The 20,791-nt window shown below is 40.7% G+C and overlaps 1 protein-coding gene across 2 annotated transcripts in view; it reads right to left on the reverse strand.

Moving 5' to 3' along the window:
• Positions 1-1,178: 1,178 nt before the first annotated feature.
• ncor2 (nuclear receptor corepressor 2) overlaps positions 1,179-20,791 on the reverse strand; it is a 108,412-nt gene continuing 88,799 nt past the window's right edge. For both annotated transcript variants that reach the window (XM_079381864.1, XM_079381863.1), the window contains 22 exons: positions 20,663-20,775; positions 20,403-20,505; positions 20,224-20,322; positions 20,002-20,105; positions 13,507-13,654; positions 13,300-13,422; positions 13,124-13,195; positions 12,817-13,031; positions 12,027-12,387; positions 11,731-11,940; positions 10,749-11,000; positions 10,409-10,504; positions 10,062-10,310; positions 9,438-9,621; positions 8,937-9,352; positions 6,696-6,814; positions 6,163-6,503; positions 5,659-5,795; positions 5,499-5,552; positions 5,137-5,355; positions 4,506-4,673; positions 1,179-4,035 (listed from right to left, as the gene is read on the reverse strand). In XM_079381864.1, the coding sequence (XP_079237990.1) occupies positions 3,839-4,035; positions 4,506-4,673; positions 5,137-5,355; positions 5,499-5,552; positions 5,659-5,795; positions 6,163-6,503; positions 6,696-6,814; positions 8,937-9,352; positions 9,438-9,621; positions 10,062-10,310; positions 10,409-10,504; positions 10,749-11,000; positions 11,731-11,940; positions 12,027-12,387; positions 12,817-13,031; positions 13,124-13,195; positions 13,300-13,422; positions 13,507-13,654; positions 20,002-20,105; positions 20,224-20,322; positions 20,403-20,505; positions 20,663-20,775 (3,980 nt within the window). In that variant the 3' untranslated portion in view covers positions 1,179-3,838. The remainder of the gene's footprint in view (positions 4,036-4,505; positions 4,674-5,136; positions 5,356-5,498; positions 5,553-5,658; positions 5,796-6,162; positions 6,504-6,695; positions 6,815-8,936; positions 9,353-9,437; positions 9,622-10,061; positions 10,311-10,408; positions 10,505-10,748; positions 11,001-11,730; positions 11,941-12,026; positions 12,388-12,816; positions 13,032-13,123; positions 13,196-13,299; positions 13,423-13,506; positions 13,655-20,001; positions 20,106-20,223; positions 20,323-20,402; positions 20,506-20,662; positions 20,776-20,791) is intronic.

Here is a 20,791-nt window from a genome sequence, read left to right on the forward strand (position 1 = left end):
TTTCAGGGATTTTATCGATAACGATAATTAGACGATATTTTGCTGAGTGTGTTATTGTGCTGGTATCTTAAAGATTACTGTGGACAGCTGACTCCTGATTTTTTTGATATTCTTCATATTCTGTGTGGTCAGTTCACAGCAGTGACAGAAATTAGTCTTTTCCAACAAGTTTTATGGGCATTTTTACCTTTTAAGCCATTTTTTTCTAAAAGTGTGCATCATCTGAGTCAAATTCTTGCATTTGGGCTGTTACCAAGCAAATTAAATCGGTATCAACAAAATGTATCTTTGCAATGCATCTGAAGTAACATTTAGATGTATTTACACACTGTTTAATGCAGCTCAGAGACACAGAAAATTAACCTGCAGTTACAAATGCATAAATGTTTTGATATTTGAAACATAAAACGTTGAAAACTGATATTTGAAATTATAAAAAAAAAATGAAGATACATTAAATGTGAAATTAAAACGACCAATAGGTGGCAGTAAGTCACTGTTAATAAGTGAGTCATTGCGATTGAACTGAATCATTTAAATGTTTGATTCATTCAGGAACGAATCACCGTCATGTTGCTCAGAGACAGTGTTTGGAATTATTTTTGTTGTAGAAATAGAGCAAAAGCAGGAAATATGGTGTCTAAAACGTAAGTCTCTTAATATTAACTTCTTGTTTGTTGAACTGTTGCATAAAATCAATCACATTTGTAATCATGCTGATTTTTGGATAAAAAAAGGGCACTGTTCATGTGAAATGATAGAAATATAGGCTATACATTTTCTGCCCCATATCTTAAATTATGTGATGATTCTAATTGTATTTTAATAGACTGAATCGTGCAGTGAAACACCTGCGAGCACTAGTTTAACCTGTTAACGGATTCATTCTCTGCCAGCAGGTGTCGCGCTCATGTTTATTTCATGAAATCATAGCTTTTTGAAGTACACAGCATAAATCTCACCCCTGAATTTTAGATTTTAGACATCATCATACACCTGATTCGGTTTATCAGCTCATTAGTACAGGCCTTATGAGCAGAACCACCACTCGTGCAGTGCTGAGGTTTCCAAGGACCAGGATTAAGAAATATTATAGATTGACAAATAAATAAATACTACCAACAACAGAACAACCATAATGTAAAACACAACAATGGCACAATCAAAAAAAGACAAATCAATGGCAATAAGCTTTTTATTTAAACATTAAGGCAGTGTCTTTTTTTTTTCCCCCATTTAATTTTTACACTGCTATCCACAAAGCTTGCTGGTGGCCATGTTGAAATACAACAGTGTGAATATCAATCTTGCAGCAAATCACATAAATATGTACATCCTTTTAGGTCTATTTACACTCCTTGCTATAATACAGTGGGTCTTAATACAAAAAAAAAAGCAATATGCACAAAATGGTTGTACAAAAAAAGATGCCACCCAAATACCCACTTAACCTTTCCAATCTTAAGAGGGGCGACGTTTACCATGGTTTTCCCATCTCTCTCCTCTTCATTTGTTTTAATCTCTCAGCTTCATTTACGTTTATCAGTTACAAATGAGAACACCTCCTCATCTAAGGAAAGTGCAATACTGTCCTTAGTAAAAAGGTCAAACAAACAGTCAATATAGAGGAAAGAGGGCTCGCTATACAAGAAAACACTGAAATTTAGAGTGACTTGTCCACTAAATACAATACTGTCTGGAGTGATATGTCAGAGAATGAATCTCAAAATCAGAGCAGAGCATTCTGGGATGTCTATGTAGATGTCGTGGTTTAAAAAAAAAGTATAGCTACTGTTTGCACACCCCATTCAGGGATCTTGATGAGAGTGTATTTGGGATTGAAGTGACTGAAGATAAAGCCCCATTATACAAAACCACACTAGGTAGTGCACTAAAACTGTCCCCGAACACCAAAGCAACAACAAAAGCCCCCACCGGATAAAACCCACTGCTGAACTTTCACGTTTCATCTTTTAATTAGCTTCCAAAAATATCCCCCAAGTCTGGAGATTACAATGAGCATTGCAGTTTGAACTGTTAAAGATACCTTTCATAATAAAAGTCAAACAATACAAATTAAAACATTTCATTATATCTAATATGCATGCAAAGCAATTAGTAACCCCACCGCTGAGGTGGTCCGAAAAAGAGGCGTTTTGGAGAGGAGACTGGCACGGTAAATGTCTCCTTCACGGTTTTAAATTGTGCCAGTGCCAAATTGTACAACCCAGGCATAACAAGGAGAAAAGAAATAAAAAAAAACAATTGTGCGTAGTCACTTGGTAGTTTGAACTTCAGAAATGTATAGGTCAAATACATGGCACTTAACACTAGAATTACCTTTAAAACTGTACAGCGTGAAGGACTACAGGTTATATGAGGTGTGGCATCTGCTCACCTCCATTTTATTTTATTACGCAGGATATATTTCCTCAAAAGAGCCCACAGACAACCCCCCACTCCCCAAAACCATCCCGAACCCTTCGTTCAAGCACAAAGAGCAAAAGTAAAGCAGCTCTCAGTGAGTGTCATGTCAAAGGACTGGCCAGACAGCATGGCTTTAACTCTTCAACAAATAGATGACGTGAAAAATAGATGTCTGCTGGGACGTTCAGACCTGATAAAGCAGCTTCCCCTAAAGACGCGTCCACTCGCTCAACTCTCTGCCAGTGATTGTCGCAAGAGAGTGGAACACTTGACAAAGTGAGTGACGAAATAAATCAACAAAACACTGTGTAAAATAAATGCTGTGTTAAAAGTTGCATTCAGATCGGCGTCTGTTGAAGTACACCGACAGGAACCGTTTGCTGACTAAGTGCTTAACTCATTACAAATAAACATGCAAAGGTTCATGTACATAAAAAAAGTTTGAAACTAAAACATCTCGCACATCCACTATCAAAGAGAGATGACGGAAAAGAAAATGTATTATTGGTCAGCTAGAGTCACTTCTGAGTGTCAAAACTAAAGAATGAAGTTAAAAAATGAAGGTTTGATGTTAACAAATGAACATTACGTGTACCCTGTAAACCAATGATTTGGCCGCCCATGTAAACTCTCAGAAGTAGCAAGGTAAGAACAGAATGTTACAGGATAAAATGAAATCTGCTTCAAAACCAGTTCAGTTTAGTGCAGGGATCAGCTAACCTGCTTCTCTGAAGATCTTGTTTCATCACACACATACTCGGGATGGCCCAACAGCATCAGATCCATAAAAAAAAAAATAACAGGGTCATCTTGGCAACACATGAACCATCATGAAGGACTACAGATGCACAGGAGTATGCGCATGCGTGTGTGGGTGCTTATTTCTGCAGAGGATTCATCCAGCCTTTGCATTACACCACACACACACAAAACAAACAATTTGCAGTTGTATTACAGTATAAGAGTGTGTCCTGAGCAGTCTAATGAGGAATGCTCCAAAACATGAGTCAACTCTGATAAGGCCTGCAAGACGACACAAATAGAAGTATATATAAAAAAAAACTAAAAAGTGATTTATCCTACAAGTAGTCCTGGAGTGACGCACACGCTAATACATGTGTGCGCATTCACAAACATACTGACACATCAACATGTCTGCAGCCATTTAATGCACTTCCACTGATGGCGTGAGTGCGTGCCTGCATGCGCTTGGGGTGGGTTATAGGATGTGTCTCTATATGTATGAATGTGTGTGTAGAGGTATCAGAGGGCATGAGCGCAGATGGACATGTGTGTTCCCGTATGTCAGTATGGACATGAGTATGTGTGTGATCATGAACATCCCTGTTTACAGTAACAAGTTTCTGTTCATAAGCAGCAAACGTTCAGTCCTAGTGTGTGCGGTGTGTGTTCACTCGCTGTCTGACAGGGTCTCGTATTGAGAGCACAGCAGAGGTTTGGGTTCTTCCTCCCAGGTGCGGGGTTGAGTCTGGCCCTGTGGAGGCGCAGATGTGCCCTGCTGCGTTGGGGAAGGTGAGGGTCCCGACATCATCCCGCTGGGGAGACGCATCTGCATGGTCAGGGGGTTACAGGGGAATGGAGTGGGGCCTGAGAGGAGGAACCAGAAACAAATGTCAGAATATATAGAAATATAAAATGTACAGTAGCATTCGGTAGGATTTTGTAATGTTTCTAAAAGAAGTCTCTTATGCTCACCAAGGCTGCATTTATTTGAAAAGTCCTTTCGAAATACTGCAATTTAAAATAGCTTTTCTATTTAAATGTTTTAAATATAATTTTTTCGTTTGATGACAAAGCTGAATTTACATGATCCTTCACAAATCATTGTAATATGCTGATTTGATGCTCAGGAAACATTTCTGCCCAACAAAACTGTTGAGCTGCTTGATACTTTTGTAGAAAACCCTGATAAATGTATTTTCAGGATTCTTTAATGAATAGACAAATATAATTTACTGCAACCTTTCTGAAATTGATTCAGTTGTTTTAGTTGCCAGATGTTGGTAACATTTAATAAGTTTCTCACCCATATTGTGATTGTGTGTGCACATGTGTACCTGTAGATGAGGGTCTGTCCTCCCACACTCTGTTGGTGAGTGGGGTATGACGGTTACAGTCTCCCTCAGAGTGGACAGAGGACACAGATGAAGGTCTCTCTCCTCCAGACAGACCAGGACCAGGAGACTTAGTCTTGCGACCATTAGAGCGCCCTCCTTTGGATTTAACTGAATCCAAACACAGGATACAAATCAGAGAGAGTTGGACAAACAAATTCAAAGATATCTAAATGCGTTTCCAAAATAACTCTCAGCTGGTGGAACATAACTCAAAAACAGGTCATAGGTCTGTTCTGACCAGGGAAATATCTATGCAAATGCAACTAATACATAGGAGAGGCTATGCTTCTTTTGTTGTAGACATGAAAGGAACGAAACGGTGCTAATTTACCAGTCACTTGGTAAAAATTAGAAAACAAATGGAGTGGTGCCAAAATTTGAGTCCTCAAAAAATAAAAGTATGCAAGATAAGAAAACACAATGCATTAAATACAGGCTCAGCGTGTAAAAATTTACTATCACATTCTGTTAATAATTTACATGTGAGCACATTTGGTCCAAAAAATACAGCCAAAACCAGACACATGCTGCCATGAAGGTAGCTGAATTATCAAGGGTTTATTTGGCGCACCTGGCAGGGAGTAGGGGTCCTCAGAACGCCCATCCGCTGAAGCTGGCGGCCCGACAGCAGCTGGCACGCCAACACTCATCGAGTTGACAGAGTTGCACGGCGAGCGATCATCCATCTGTTCATCATACTTGCCCATGAGGGCTTTCCTGATGATAGCCTCCAGACCTATAGTATTACCGCTGGCCTCTGGTGCCGGGTGACTGCGCACGCTCACGGGTCCTAAAACAGATGTTACAGTGGTTGTGTTAAAGGTACAGGAGTGTGTGAAGTGTTATTTGGCAAGCTTTCCTTAAGACACAGGACAGTGGTATAAAATTAACTGCTGCTGTAGAGAAAAGACCACAACTGGAGGAGCTGCTCACCTGCATTTGTTGAGGCGGGCATGTTAAAGATTTCTGTCCCAGGTTGGCCCTGGTCTAAAAGAGAGACAGGAAGAGATAAGTTTGAGCCCTTTTAGCCAGCAACAATAACATACTTATTAATGTCAGTTAAAACCCAACAGATTCAGTCCCATTAACTCACTGAATTCAGCCTCTGTGCCGACAACCATCTTCTTAATCATTTCCTTCTTGCTCTTGACAATAGCAGAGTTGCTCTCAGTCAGTTTACTGAAGAAGGCTGGTGGTTGAGAGCTACTGGCCGGTGAACGAGATCCCATACTGAGACACAAAAGCAGAGAACGAGTAATGAAAATACAGGATGAAAGATGATGTCCAATTAGTGAATGAATCCTTTTATTGAGTCAAATAGTTTTATTGATGTGTTAAAGAATGGACCCTTTTCACAGACTTTGATGATGTGCTTCCAGAGCTATTAACAATCAAAATTGAAATGCAAAAATTATAATTGTAGTTTTCTGTCCACCACTATGGAAGTTCACCCAATCATGACGACTTCCACCTCTGAGAACCAAGGAAACGTGAAAAGGGTCCATTGGATAGAATCAGTCTGAATCGTTGTTTGAACCAATTCACTCTGAGTCCGACTCCCATCACTACTGTGTGAATTTGATTGTATGTTATATACCCCTGCTCTGCCTGTTCATTAGGGTAGGCAGCTCCTGGCATCTCCGGCTCTGAAACGGCCCCTGGTGGTGAAACAGGTTCAATCCCATCGGCAGCCAGACTCACTGGAGAGGCCTTACTCTGAGGAGAAGACCTGTCTCTCCCTCTCTCCCTCTCAGCAGCAGCACCTTCTGGGGTGTAGCGGGCGTTGGGGTCTGTGGGGGTCTGGACTTGGGGGGCGCTGGGAGGACGAGTGAGATCCAGCACAGGGGAGTTGTGATAGCCAAACACAGGCTGTAGAGATGACTGACCCCCAATCTGGCCTTGCTGCGACTGGCGCGTGTAGTCTTTAGTAATCACCTCCTGTAAAGAGAAAACATCCATTTGATGATGTGCAAGCAGGAGACAAGTATACATCAATTTAGAATATTTTTTTTTATCTTTGTAAAATGTAAAATTTATCAAATCTTTTCAAATTGATTTTAACCGTGACAGCCATAACAGATTGTTTCATTTAATTGTCTAGAATTTGCGGGGCATTTTTGTGGGACTTACACTGATGTGCTGGGCGAGGGTGACCACTCTCTGAGAGCCTTTGACAGCAGAAGGTGGCTGCTGACCTGGAGAAAGTCTGTCCTCAGACCCGTACAGCTGTTCTAGTGCCTTTTGGTGAGCTGCAGAGAGGACAGGGAAGCACACATAGACAGGAAGAGAAGAAGACATGAGCGGTTGAGTATGGTGTGGCAGAAGGCTCTGGATTACTCTGAGGGTAAGAGCAGTGACGGGTGTGTAAGCGGTGCGGTCACATACAGGCTCTGGGATTATAGTACTCAATGACTTGCTCACACGTGTGTTCAGAGATCAAGCCAACATTATGGAGGCATCTCATTGTAGCGAAGTGTAAGCACTGTGCTGATTAGCAGAAATGCTTTGAACAAAAACACAACAATAAAACAGAAGCAAAATGCGTGTTTAAAATGAGCTGTGAAGGTAGGAGAGGTGGATATATCTGCTTTATTACCAGGCCTAAGAACCATGGATATTTTCCTTTTTCTGCAGCTGCACATTTGGATTTTCCCCAGTTTTCACACTAGCCATTATTAGCTTTCCAACTGAATAAAGTATATGTTGACATGACATAAAATGAGGCTGAGTGACAAATGTGGTAACACCTAATTAAGGGCTATTGTATGATTCCCATTCAACTTAATTCTATTCATTCTTTTGGTAGTTTTGATAAAGCCTCCCACATATAAATGGTCTAAACTGCACGCACGCATATATATATATATATATATATATATATATATATAAAAAAATAAACAAAAGCAATAATATTTACATTGACAACTCATGGATTCAACTCAAATGGATTGAAAAATCTTAATAGACTTCTAACACATCCAAGAACAACATTGGTAAAATGCAGAGATGTGAATCATGAGGAATTATTGATTATAAAACCACAATGGTTCCAGACACTTGACAAGTTTCAGTATTTTTGAAGAAGCCCCCCCGCCCTATAAATATGGTCCTAACAATATACACTAATATACGATTAATATTTTGTGGATACAGTGTTTGCTTTTTTTCTTTGATGAACAGACAGTTCAGAAGAAATGAATATATTTGAAACAGAAATATGCAGTAACATTAAATGACTTCTCACTTCTCAAACTCACTCACCTTAAACTTTTGAACAGTAGTGTACTAAAAGCAAGACTCATGGTGTTTGATACTAGTGAGATTTTAGTCTTTTGGCTGTAGATTCAATAAGATGGTGGAAGAATGCAGATATTCAACAACTATTAAGAACCAAACACCTTGAAAATCATTCAGCTCCAGATCCATCTTGACCCTCTTTCTCTATAACTTGTTAAATTTGTTTGCTTCATGCAGCTATCAAAGTGCCAGAGTGCCCTCCCTCAAAAAAAGGAAATGAAACAGGAAGCAAACATGTAGAGCTATGGAATGTTCCCCAAATTAAAAAAAAAAAAAAAAAAAAAAAAAAAAAGAGGAAAAGGGGAACACAAGCCGATAAAAGACTTTATGAAACGATGAGCAACCACATGACTTATTGAATGACTGAGCTCTTAAAGTTCACCTCAGGATGTCTCTCTGGTCTAGAAAAGCTCATCTCCAGACACGTCATTCTGGACCGTTAGGGCGTAGAGTGAATTATCAGTCCACTAAGATATACGCCTGTGGCCGTTACAGAGCAGAAGCTCAAATCATTTAATGAGCTTCAATACTTTAATTTGTGGAAGTTTGGACTGAAACGTGCAGAATCTCCCCACAAAATTTGGATTTGGCAAACAGTCAAATAGGCTTAGGTGATTCAAAAAGGGAGGTAAACCTTTGGTGGTCTTTAAGCAATGCTTCAGATGCCAAAAAAAAAAAAAAAAAAGCAATAGGCAGAAGCATATACAAATAAAAAAATTAAAATAACCAAACCGAAAGAATATGAAACCGGGTTGATTCTGATCAATGCCAACAACCACAAGCGTGCACTAGGCCACAGTCGTAAGGGGGTGGGGATGGGGCAGGGGCGCAGGAGGGGTAGAGGAAGGGTGGAGGGATGGAAAGGTGTTGGGTGGATTGGTAGAGAACAGGAAGGACAGGGAGGGGAAGGGAGAGGAGGGAAGGTGACGTTAACAGCCCAAAGGTCCCAGAGCGTCTTACCATCACAGGTGCCGTTGGTCGCGAGCGCACCAGTCTCTGGCATCGCCGCATCACAAGAAATTTGATGCATTATTATCGCGTTTATGAAGTTGGCCGCTGTCATGGTGGTCTTACCGAGTGCTCGAAGTTCGTGTTCCTGTATGGACATCACTTTGTTTTGAGTCTTTTCCCTACTTGACGCGCTGCTGATGCCATCCCCACCACGGGACGGGATGGAACTGCTGCCGCTGTTGCTTTCGGAAGCCAGCAAGGGGTGCCCTCGACTTGTTGGCAGACCGAGGTGGGCACCAGGGGCCTGGCTGTACGGAGAGGGGTATGACCCACCGGCACCAGGGCTGGCCAGCTTGGGGTCAGACTTGGAAGAGGATGAAAGGTCCTGATGTTTGGGCAGACCTCCACGCCCATGGCTTTTGCCCCCATCTCTGTTTGAATCTTTAGCGTTTGAGTCTGTACCGGATGGGTAACCCTCATTGGCTAGACCAGACCGAAGGTGCCCACTGAAGCCCTGGTAGCGAGCAGATCCTGGTGGCCTGAGGAAAGGTAAAGGTAAACAAATTATGTTGTTTATCTCACTGGACTGACCATCAGGCAGCAGTTTGAGCAGTGGAGACTCACCGCAGCACAGAGGGACTGTTGTGCTCAGAATTGGGCAGGCTCTTTGAGCTGGTGTTGTGCAGAACGCTGGGTCTCTGCTGCAGGCTGTCCTGGGGACGAGGGGAGAGCGGAGACGATTGGTGACTGTATGGATGAGACGGGGGACGAGAACTGCTGCTGCTGCCACCCATCTGTTCTGGTGCTCCTGTTTGGACACAGTGTTCAGACATTTAGCAATGCTGACCTGCATATTGATTATTGGCTAAAGTACACTGATATCGAATAATTCAATTTTAATCCAATTATAATTACAGCTACATATATAAAGCTATATAAAAATTGAAAACCTCAAAATCTAATAAAAACGACAAAAGTACATTACTAAAGTAAACTAAAATTAAAAATAAAACTGAAAATATAAAAATAAGTCAATTAAACTTTGATAAATACTATATAAATGGTTCTAAAATAACAAAAACAGTTAATGATTTATCAAGATAATTGTAAAATCTGTCAATGAGCTAAATTAATTACAATTAATCCTATAAATATTTGCTGAGAAAAGCACCCAAAGACAACGATATAAAGACATTACAATAAAGTGGCTGTACACATTAAAAATAAAAAGGCAGTGAGGGCTCTCACCTGGTCTCCATATAGGGGCATGTTCCACGTTACCATGACCGAGGGACTTGTCTCTTTCTCTGTCCCGATCTTTCTCACGCTCTCTCTCTCGGTCTCGTTCCCTGTCCCTCTCTCGATCCCGCTCTCGGTCTCGCTCACGATCCCGCTCTCTTTCCCGCTCTCTCTCCCTCTCTCTCTCTCTCTCCCTCTCCCTTTCTCTCTCGGAGGACGTCGAACTGCCTTGGATCTTGCTCATGTGAGAGGCTCCCACTGTTGAGAGATAGAGGTATAAAGTGAATGGCACTCAAAAAAAAAATCAGTTTTAAATCACCATGTTGTTTGTTTGAGTGAGTGAGTTGGCTTTGTACCTGGTGAGATGGGAGATGTGTTGTAGGCTCCGCTGGGGAAAGCTGGAGAGGTTCCTGGGATGTATGTGATACGATCCATGGGAGATGCAGATGTTCCTGTTTTTCCAAATGGATGGAAAAAATTAACGTGCCTCTGATGATCATAAGTATGTAACATGTTTTTATTTTTGTATTCAGCTACATGACCAGGTTATTTGGACTAGCTTTCCAAAAAAATTAGAAATACCATTGTTTACTAACTATCATGCAATTGTCAGTGAATAATGACTTAAATTGTGCTCTATTTCTTTAGAAGGTTTAAAATATGTGAAGGAGTAAAGCCCCCTTAAGGACCCCTCACCTCTGGGTGTGGGTGAGTACGCTAAGTTAAGAGACTGCTCTCGAGGTGTTAGGCCTCTTAGCAGGTCGGGTCTCTGGGCAGCCATGGCAGCAGCGGCTGGCCACTGGTGCATCTGCTGGGAGGTAATGTAGTCGTTGAAGAGCGTTTGTCTGTTCTCCAGGGCTGCTGTTTCAGGGAAACCTCTAATCAGGTAGGGTGGGTAGTGGTGAGGATAGCCAGGGCCAGGGGGCAGGTGACGGGGCAGGTAATATGCTGGTGTGGGGAGACAAGACAAAGTCAAAGCCAGCTGGCAAATACATTACATAATGCATGATATACTGCAATTATTTTCAAATATAAGTTTGGGGCCAGTTTGTTCAAGTCTATTTTGTTCACCCAGGCTGCATTTTTTTGTTTAAAAATACAGTAAAAAGTTGTGAAATAATACAATTTAAAACATCTTCTATTTGAATATATTTTAAATGTGGTGTATTCCTGTGACTCAAAGCTTAATTTTCAGCAATCAATACTCCAGTCTTCAGTGTCACATGATATTTCTGAAATCATTTCAGTATGATTCGGTGCTTAAGAAACGTGCCATTATCAGAGTTGAAAACAGATGTGCTGCTGAATTTTTCCAGGATTCTTTAAATATGAAGTTGAAAAGAACAGTGTTTATTTAAAGTAGAAATCTTTTCTGGCATTATAAATATCTTTACTGTCACTTTTGATCAATTTAAAGAATCCCTGGCAAGTAAGTGTGCTAATTAGAAACTTTTTTTTTTTTTTACTGACCCCAAACTTTTGAAAGGTAGCATATATGTAATTTAAAACACATTTAATAAATAAATAACATAGGAAATACCCTGATATCATTATACATTAATAAAAAAAAATTAAAACATTTTACTGGTATGGAAATCACACATTCCCTGATATTTCAAAGTATTCCATAATCACGGCAATTTGCACCCTAATATTTGTTCTGCTAAACTGCAAATACCTGGCTCAATTTGGATTCCCCTGGGCAGAGTTGTGGGGTCAAATGATAGCGGTATCTGGCCACGGTACATATCCGTTCCCAGCCCCTGCAGGATCCTCTCGTAGGCCAAAGACGCAGTGTGCTCACCAACAGCCAGTGGAGACTTAGTGGAGCTCACCTCTCGAGGGGTGGGAGTGGCTTTTCTCTCCTGCTGCTGGGCCTTACTAGAGCCTAAGTCACACACAGTGAAATAACATTTAAACACCATACAAACTACCACCAGCTCCTGAAAGCCAGTGATTGCTAGAACATGATACCTTCGTGTGCACGCTGTGAGGATTCTCTGCCGGACAGCGGAGAGGCTCTGTGTGAGGCCGGAGGGTAGCCGGATCTTTTGTGATCTTCATAGCCCACTGGACTGTGGTGGGGTCTGCTGCTCTGCTCTCCACTAAGTGCCAATGGAGAAGTACGGGACAGAGACCCGGGAGTGCTGACTACAGCGCTGGGTCGTGATTTGCTCCCTACCTCCTCATAGCGGGCCCTGTCAGACCCTCTGTGCTCGGGCCTGAGCTCTAGATGAGAGGACAGTCCAGAGTAAGGATGAGGAGAGCTAGCGATGATGGACCGCACATCATGGCGCTTGGATAAGCCAACAGGCTCTTGTTTCAGAGGGGTGCCCTGTAGAACACACATTTAATGAATATTCAGTTAATTTGACATTGATATTGATGTTTAATGTACACTGTAAAGGCAACATTTTAATCTTATCAAGTCGTGTTACTTTTAGATTTTTAATAGGACAACCTATTAAAGAATTTATAGCATGACAAATGTAAGGATTTTGATACAGAAGAAATGGGAAGAGTTATTTGTTCTGTCAGGCACCTTTTTTTTGTAGAGGTACAAAAAATGTACCCTAGTCCTCATAATTTTGGAAATTTAAGTATTTATAGCCTTAGTGTATTTTCAACAGTTTCAGGCAAAACTTCAAAATATGAAATAAGACCATGGTAAGAAAAGTGTTTTACTTTCAGCATTTTAACAGTATTAAAATTAATTTGTCAGATATCCTACCATACCAAGAAAACGCCAATCAAAGCCAGTCACCTGGGTGATTGAGCCCTCTTTAGGCTTGCCTATCACAACCCCCTCAGGAGGGATCAGGTGGATGGAGCGTCCTCCCTCTTTGACGGTGGTCACCATACTCTCGTGAGAACGTGATTTAAGAGTGTCAGTGGGATGACCAGGGCCACGGGGTGATGGGGATCCCTCTCTTTTCATTGGTTTAACCTCCCGGCGCTGACAGTCATCCCGCGGGATTCCTGGGAGAGAAAAAAAAAGAGATGTAAGAAAGGAAATTAGAGCAAGAGCTAAAAGTGATCAGTTCAGGTTGAGTTTCTGAGATCATGCTGACCTTGGGATATAGATCCACGCATGTGTAGATGAGGACTATCACGCTCGTGAGGCATTGCTCGACTGATCAAGCCTGCAAAAGAGGGAAACGGCAGGTGAAGGAACGTTAACTGGAAAATGGATAAACAGTGGAACTCTGTTGTCCATGCTTGTTAAAGAAGGGCGTCTTATGCTCACCTTCAGTAGCAGATAGTGAGTCTCTGATGGGTGGCACACGAGACATGCCAACCTCCATCATGTCATAGGTCCTCTTCAGCCCAGCCATGTCTCCACGGCCCTCTTCCTTAGAATTTGGACCCCCTGTGTGTTCAAACACAAACAGTATTCAGAGACAACTTCTCGCTTTATGATGTTTTGAGCATTTGCATGTTTGTGTACACTTACGGTCAAAGGAAAGGATGTGTCCACTGATGCCCTCGTAGACTACGTGCCCCTTAGAAGGAGTGTCTTCTCTGCTTCTCTCTCTGTTGGGGCTGTCTTCAGTGATCAGACGGGTTATTGTGCCCTTATACAAGACATCTGCAGGAGTGCCCTGAAAGAAATGATAGGAAAGGCTTGAAACAGAATGATAATTTTTTCTTCTCGTTTGACGTATACCTAAGTGATACTTTGTTTAATGGAAAAAATAAATGTAGGATGTAACTTAATTTAGAATCAGTTGCTGTTTGCCAATTGCTGCAAGTAATCATCATCAAGGAAGAGATGTCATTTTGAGGGGGGGGGGGGGGGGGGGGTTTGTTAATTCAAATAAAATACGATGTTTATTCAGCTAACACACTTTATTCCATCCATTGCCTCTTCCTTCTCATCAACCCCACCCCTCTCACCGCGCGCGCTCACCTTTGAACCAGCGCATGCGCTAACCTAATTTTTAACCTGGAAGAACCATCTTCCAAGGGAACAGGGTAGGGAGGAAATAACATGTTAACAATCTCCCTATACTTTAAACAATAAAAAAAACTAAGAAAATATAAATAAAAAAAAAAAAAATTCAAAACAGATTACAGTTGCCAAAAGAAAATTTATGTATATCCGATTGCAAGTATAGAGTCTTTTCAAATGAACTTTTAAAAAAATATTTTTTTTTTAGTCCTTAACTTAGTGCTTTCAATAGCACCATAGTCCTTCATAGAGTACTTTCAATGACATCAGGGCCGACGCTCTTTTTTGTAAGACAGTCAGCGAGTTGAGTTTTTGTGTCCGACCAGAGTACCTTCTTAATTCTTTTACTCTGTATGAGCACCTTAATGCAGCTTATTTCCAGTCGAAGACGTTTCTCAGAGACCTGTTTAGTTGACTTAAGGGCATCAAACAGAGAGTGGTTGTCTGTCACACAGATCAACAGGGGTGTATTCAGCTCAGCATTTCCAGTAGTAAGTTCAGAAAAGAGAGTAGTCAGAAAAATGGCATTACCTATTCCATCTGACAGGGCCAGATTTTCCCCTGCCAGAGTACTCCTCACCACTCGTCTAATTTTCTTAGGGTGCTTTCAGACCTGTAGATCGTTTGCTTTGTTCCGAAACAGGGATTAATTTGTTACATTTTTTTCTTGGTTCGATTCGCTTTCACACTGCAACATTGCAAAGTGTACCAAACTGTGTTTATGCAAGTCACATGTAAAGCTGTCCTCTTATTGGTCAGAGTTCACTTGTTTACGTTCCTCTGCGTCATTCATCAAGATGGATTGACAAGTTTGCTCCGCTGGCTTATTGTGGCTTTATAGCTGTCCTGGCAAACGCAAAACGAATGTAGCTGTTATACATTATAATTATATTTTCACTTTTCGGTCTCATTAAGAGAGGCATCCCTCTGTACTGCACATGCTGCTTGCAGCCGAATAGGCTGTAGGTTTTCAATGTAACTATGCTGATGTACATGAACCACACCATTAATAGTAACAAAGTCCATTCCCACATGGCAGAAATTGTCATGTTCCTCACGTCCAACATGTAATGCAGACTGTAGTGTAGGTATCACATCTTTTGAAAAGTTTTGTGAGCCTGCCCAAAGAAAATCATCAACATGACATGCGAGTACTCCAGTAACCTTGCACTGTTCATCCAGCCAATAGAATACAGCTGGATCTACTTTAGACATTTTACCACCTGTACTCAGCATCATTTCTTTCACTTTGTTGTACCAATACAGTGATGCATCTGCGAGGCCGTAAACACACTTGTTTACTTTCCATAGAACATTTTCTTTTCCTGCTTCAGGAGGGGGCCGGATATAGATTTCTTTGGACAACTGCATGCCCTGCAAGAAAGCAGATTTGATGTCCATGGAATGGACTTGCCACTTATTTTGGCAGATTACAGCTAATAATAGCCTAAGAGAGTCAGAAGCACAGGTTGGGAAATCTTTCTGCAGCTCGTGAATATTAAGCTCTTCAAAACCTCTGGCTACGAGTCACACTTTGGGCATAATACCATTCGGAGTTTCTTTGAGACTACAGACCCATCTGGTAGAGAGACACTTTTGACCTGCATCATCAACTTCTTCAAAAACATCGTTTTTGTACCAATTCACAATTTCATCCTGTTTAGCTGCATCAAATGAAATGTATTTTGTTATGAGTACATCATTCTCTCTATCAGTTGATTCAATGTGAAGATTATCAACACATGACATATCCACTGGCTCTTTTTGCCCATCACTACCATCATGTTCAATATGTTGCAGGTTAAACCAGTTTTTATATTTTCCAGAGGCTTTGCCTGCTCTTCCTAAAACCTTGGCTCTCTGTACACCACCGTCCTATTTCATAAATGTTACAGTCTGTCCTGTTTTTAACTTTACACCAGCAGAAGAGACAGGATTACCACACACATCATGACCGGTTTCAGTTTGTGTCATTCTAGGATAAACCACTTCTCCTGTATTTAACTCCCTGTCACTGAAGTTTTCTTGGTCGCTGTCTGTGTTTTCTTCACTATCTGAGCTACATTGTTTAAGCTACCTTTTTCACTTACTTTTTGACTGTTACTTTTTGCTTATCTTGAGACTCCTGATCCTGTGTGTTTGTCTTGCAGAGCCTGGATTGATGTACTCTAACAAGAGTACCCCCATGTCTTACAAAAACAACAGCTCCATCTTGACCAATAACTACCCCCAGTACCTTCCACTCAGGACAGTCTGCTCTTTTGTAATATACCTTGTCACCGGTCACATACATGTCATCTGTGGGCCTAAGCTGCCAACAAAGTGCCCTTCTTATCCGCTCAGAAGACTGCTTCTGTGAATGCTTTCCTAGAAGCATGTAAAGCAGAAATGTGTTCTCCTACTTTAGCACGCCCAGTGAAATGTGCACTGGCAAATAGCACATCTGGATCTTTTACCGTTTTTATCCAGTGGATTAGTCCCTGGTAATGGCTGCTTTAGTTGTCCACTTTGAAACGTTATGTTCCATTTTCCTCTACCTTGTGATCTTTGTTCTGTGAAAAATGCCACATCCTGGTTCACTTGTATTCCGCTTGACGAGCCTGTCGATTTTCCTCCGAAAAGCCGTTTTAGAGCCAACTTCATGGATGAAAACTTCAACACTGTGCAGGCCATCAGTGCTAGCTGTCTGTTTTTTTCGTTGAGGCAAGCCGTGTCCAGTAGCTTAAAAGCCAGCACAGCGTCAGGAAGCGTCATATTATACTTTTTCATCCAGTTGTATCACTGTTCGAAATCAATTATGTAGTCGGCCATGGAAACCGAACTTCGTTATTCCATCAAAATAAGAATAGGTTTCATACGTGCGATCCTTTTCCTCTTTTAGGAACACATCATCCAGCTTAGCCATCAGCGTTGCCATACCATTATCACTGTCTAAATTCTCCGCAGGTATTTCCATCGACGTTTCAGTGCTTGTTTCCATCGACAGCGAGGGCTTGTTTCCTTTTGTCAAGTTCGGTAACCCGCGTCCAGATATTAACTTCATTTCTACAACACTCATATGGCCTGGCTTCATCAAACTTCGGCGGAACTTTATAACTAGATGCCATCCTTCAACCATCCTCTGCTACCATGTTAATTCAAATAAAACACAACGTTTATTCAGCTAACACACTTTATTCCATCCATTGCCTCTTCCTTCCCATCAGCTCACCCTTCTACACTCCATTCCTTCACAACCCCACCCCTCTCACCGCGCGCGCGCACCTTTGAACCTTCTTCCAAGGGAACAGGGTAGGGAGGAAATAGCATGCAGAGGTGGGTAGAGTACCCAAAAACTGTACTCAAGTAAAAGTAAAAGTACTTCTAGAAATATTTACTCAAGTAAAAGTAACAGTCTGAATAGTTACTTGAGTAAGAGTAAAAAAGTATCGGATAAAAAAACTACTCAAGTAGTTAGTTACTAGTTACTTTGGATCATATAGGTACTGAATATAGTCTATTTTTATTTAGATATATAGATTACATTTATGTTATGTGTATGTGTACACACACACACAAACACTGCCGTTCAAAATATATATATATATATATATATATATATATATATATATATATATATATATATATATATATATATATATATTAATGTAATTTATTTCAGTGATGCAAATCAGAATTTTCATCAGCCTTCACCCCAGTCTTCAGAGTCACATAATTCTTCAGAAATCATGTTGATTTATTATCATTATCAGTGCTGCTCTTTTTAGCTTTCTATTCATCAAAGAATATTGAACAAAATGTCACAGGTTCCAAAAAATATTAAGCAGCAAAACTGTTTCCAACACTGGTAATAAATCAATATATTATAATGATTTCTGAAGGATCATATGACTCCAAAAACTGGAGTAACAGCTGATGAAAATTCTGATTTGCATCACTGAAGTAAATTATATTTTAAAGTAAATTAATTATGTATTATCCTATAACCTCTGACACTTAAACCTCTGAAAACTCCTCACATGACTGCTCTGAACATAACGAAGCAAATGCATATTGACGGATCTTCTTTTCTGCAAAATGTAAACAAATGTAGCCTATATTTTTGCAAGCGTAAATATTGTAAAAATATGAATATTAATTGTGTCTAGAACAGGCCGCGCGCCGCTGCGCAGAGCTAACGCGGGTTCCGCGGGTGTTCATTTCATACTCTGTGACAGCTTATTTAATGTATGAATTATACATTGTATTTAATGTAAGGTACATGTACAACACACTGGTAATGTCATAGTGGTATCGTGGCCTGTACCTGTGGAACAGTAGACAGCACACGCGGTGTTCATCTAATAAAAGATCTTCATATAGCTCTAGAAAACAAGCCTTTGCATATTTGCTTTCAACTGACTGTAGATCCAAAGCCACGTCTTCATCGCTCTTGATGTTCTTAAACTCTCTGTTATCTGAGTGAGAACCGCTTCAGAGACTGGGAACTGAGGGAACTGAACAAATCATTCAAACTGATTCGCGAACCGATTCACTGGTTTGCCAACTGGTTTGATAAAGCCTTTAAACAGAATCGACTCAAAAGAATGAATCATTCGCGAATGGGCATCGTTCATTGCCCAGAGAAAAGTAGACGGCGCGTTTGGAATAAACCGAAGCATTTTTAACTTGTATTGCATTAAGATACAGTAACGAGAGGAGAGTCGCCCACAGTAACGAAGTAAAAGTACCGTTTTTTCTCTAAAAATATACTTGAGTAACAGTAAAAGTACCCATTTTTAAAATATACTCTAAAAGTATTAGTTACCCAAAAAATATACTCAAGTAAATGTAACGAAGTAAATGTAACTCGTTACTACCCACCTCTGATAGCATGTTAACATGACTTTAATGCACACATAAGAGTATAAACAAAATATGAAATCATTTACATTAGAATAGCATGCCAAAATAAAATGTAAACTATAAAATGAGGCAAATTTACAAAGATAGTCACTGGTCAATTTTGATGTGATTTTGTCTTTAAAGGTAATGCGTGTAATAAGTAAAAATACTTGTTGAAATACTTTTTCCAATTCTAGTGTGTAAAGGCAACTATGAGTAAAAGATATATATAAAAAAAAACAATTAAATAATGCCGCACAAAAACTAAAACAAAACCTTTGTAATTTTGGTTAGACTACAATGTACATCAAGGAGGATAAGACTTCCTGGGGCCTGACCTGGTTTGACCCTTGTGTTGTGAGAAAAGAGGAAGTAAGCACTTTGTCTCACTGCCACTGGTATTTCATAATTATATTTTAAGGTTACAGTAATGAAGAATATGGTCGTGTTTATTTTGTGCTACAAAAAAGGCAGACAACTGTTCAAACTGTTGCAAGAAATCAGCAGGACGAATTAATTTTTAAAAGTTTGAACTTTAAATGGCGGACTGGATAATGTTTCAGCATTAATAACACCGCATGTCATACAGCTGCATATAACCGTATCTCAGGTGAACTCTTACCGACAATGACTCCTTATCTCCCAATAAATCTGCCAATAATGTCACAGAGTTAAACACAGAGCTTATCTCTGGTCTGATTAAATGCTCGCCCTAACCTATTCTGATTTGCTTGAGCGTGTAATGTGTCACAGTAGGTCAGTTGGCACACTGAGTGCGTGCTTGAGTGATCAGTAGCATCAGACTGCGTAGGCGTACAAACAGATTAATAAAAGGAGAGAACAGGATTGGACGCTGTGTACCTGTTGCTATGGCAAATGATTACCAGTTATGTCATATGACGTGATATGGCTGTGACACAAACTGCCCGTTCCATTCGCTTTTTGAAGGGGCTTTTATATGAGCTGACTGCTCATTGTAATGTGAGGATTCCAAGAATGAGAACATCAAGTAATGGAAAAATGCACTGACACAGTTGTAACCACAAAGATGAACCAAGTTCACTGTGCATTTTCTATTTTTAAATGTGTGCTGGGCAGACAGAAGCTTCTTACCTGAGTGATTGAACCTCCTCGATATGATATGGAAGGTTCTTGGTGCACACGTGTGCCAGGGATACCCTTCGTGATGCTGCCACCCTGAACAGCTGGCATGGGGCCTGTGAGAGCGAGTTAACGTTTTCAATCTCTTCATGATATGAGCCTTATTTCTGCATTTTAATCTCTTTGAATTAAAACTGAATTGAGATGAGGGATAATGATTTGTCCCAAACTCACCCCGTGACGTAGCGCTGTCCTGTGAGGAGAGATTCTCAGTCTGAGAGGAGGCGGCTCCGCGTGGAGACAACTGCTCCTGTTTAACCACTGGAAACCCTCCTGAGGAGACAGAAAGAGATGTTGGATACGGAAAATGGACAGTTGATGTGTGATCTCTCACAATCACGACTCAAACTCACCCATTTTCCTCTGGTCCATCCAGGAGAGAGTCAGGGATCCTGGTGCTGGGATTTTCCCATGGTCTGAGCCATGAGAAGGGTTGTGCAATTGCACCGGAGTACCCTGCAATACAAAACATCATGTACACCAGTGTAATTATGCATGTTAGCATTAACAATCCATTAAAACTCTCTGAATGTATTATACATAATATGATAGTTCCAAGTTATATGACTTCCAAAGAACATTGGTACTGTGAGAGATTATGTGCTGCTTTTACCTGCGTGATGGAACCACCAGGTTTGGCAGAGGAGATGAGAGGAGGGGGTTCTGGGATGTGGAGAGGCCGCACTGCAGCCATTCTATCCTGTAGCTGTAGAGTGGGAGCCAATGCTGAAAGAGGGAAATT

Source organism: Barbus barbus, assembly GCF_936440315.1.
Source record: "Barbus barbus genome assembly, chromosome: 28".
In the NCBI taxonomy this organism is placed as follows: domain Eukaryota; kingdom Metazoa; phylum Chordata; class Actinopteri; order Cypriniformes; family Cyprinidae; genus Barbus; species Barbus barbus.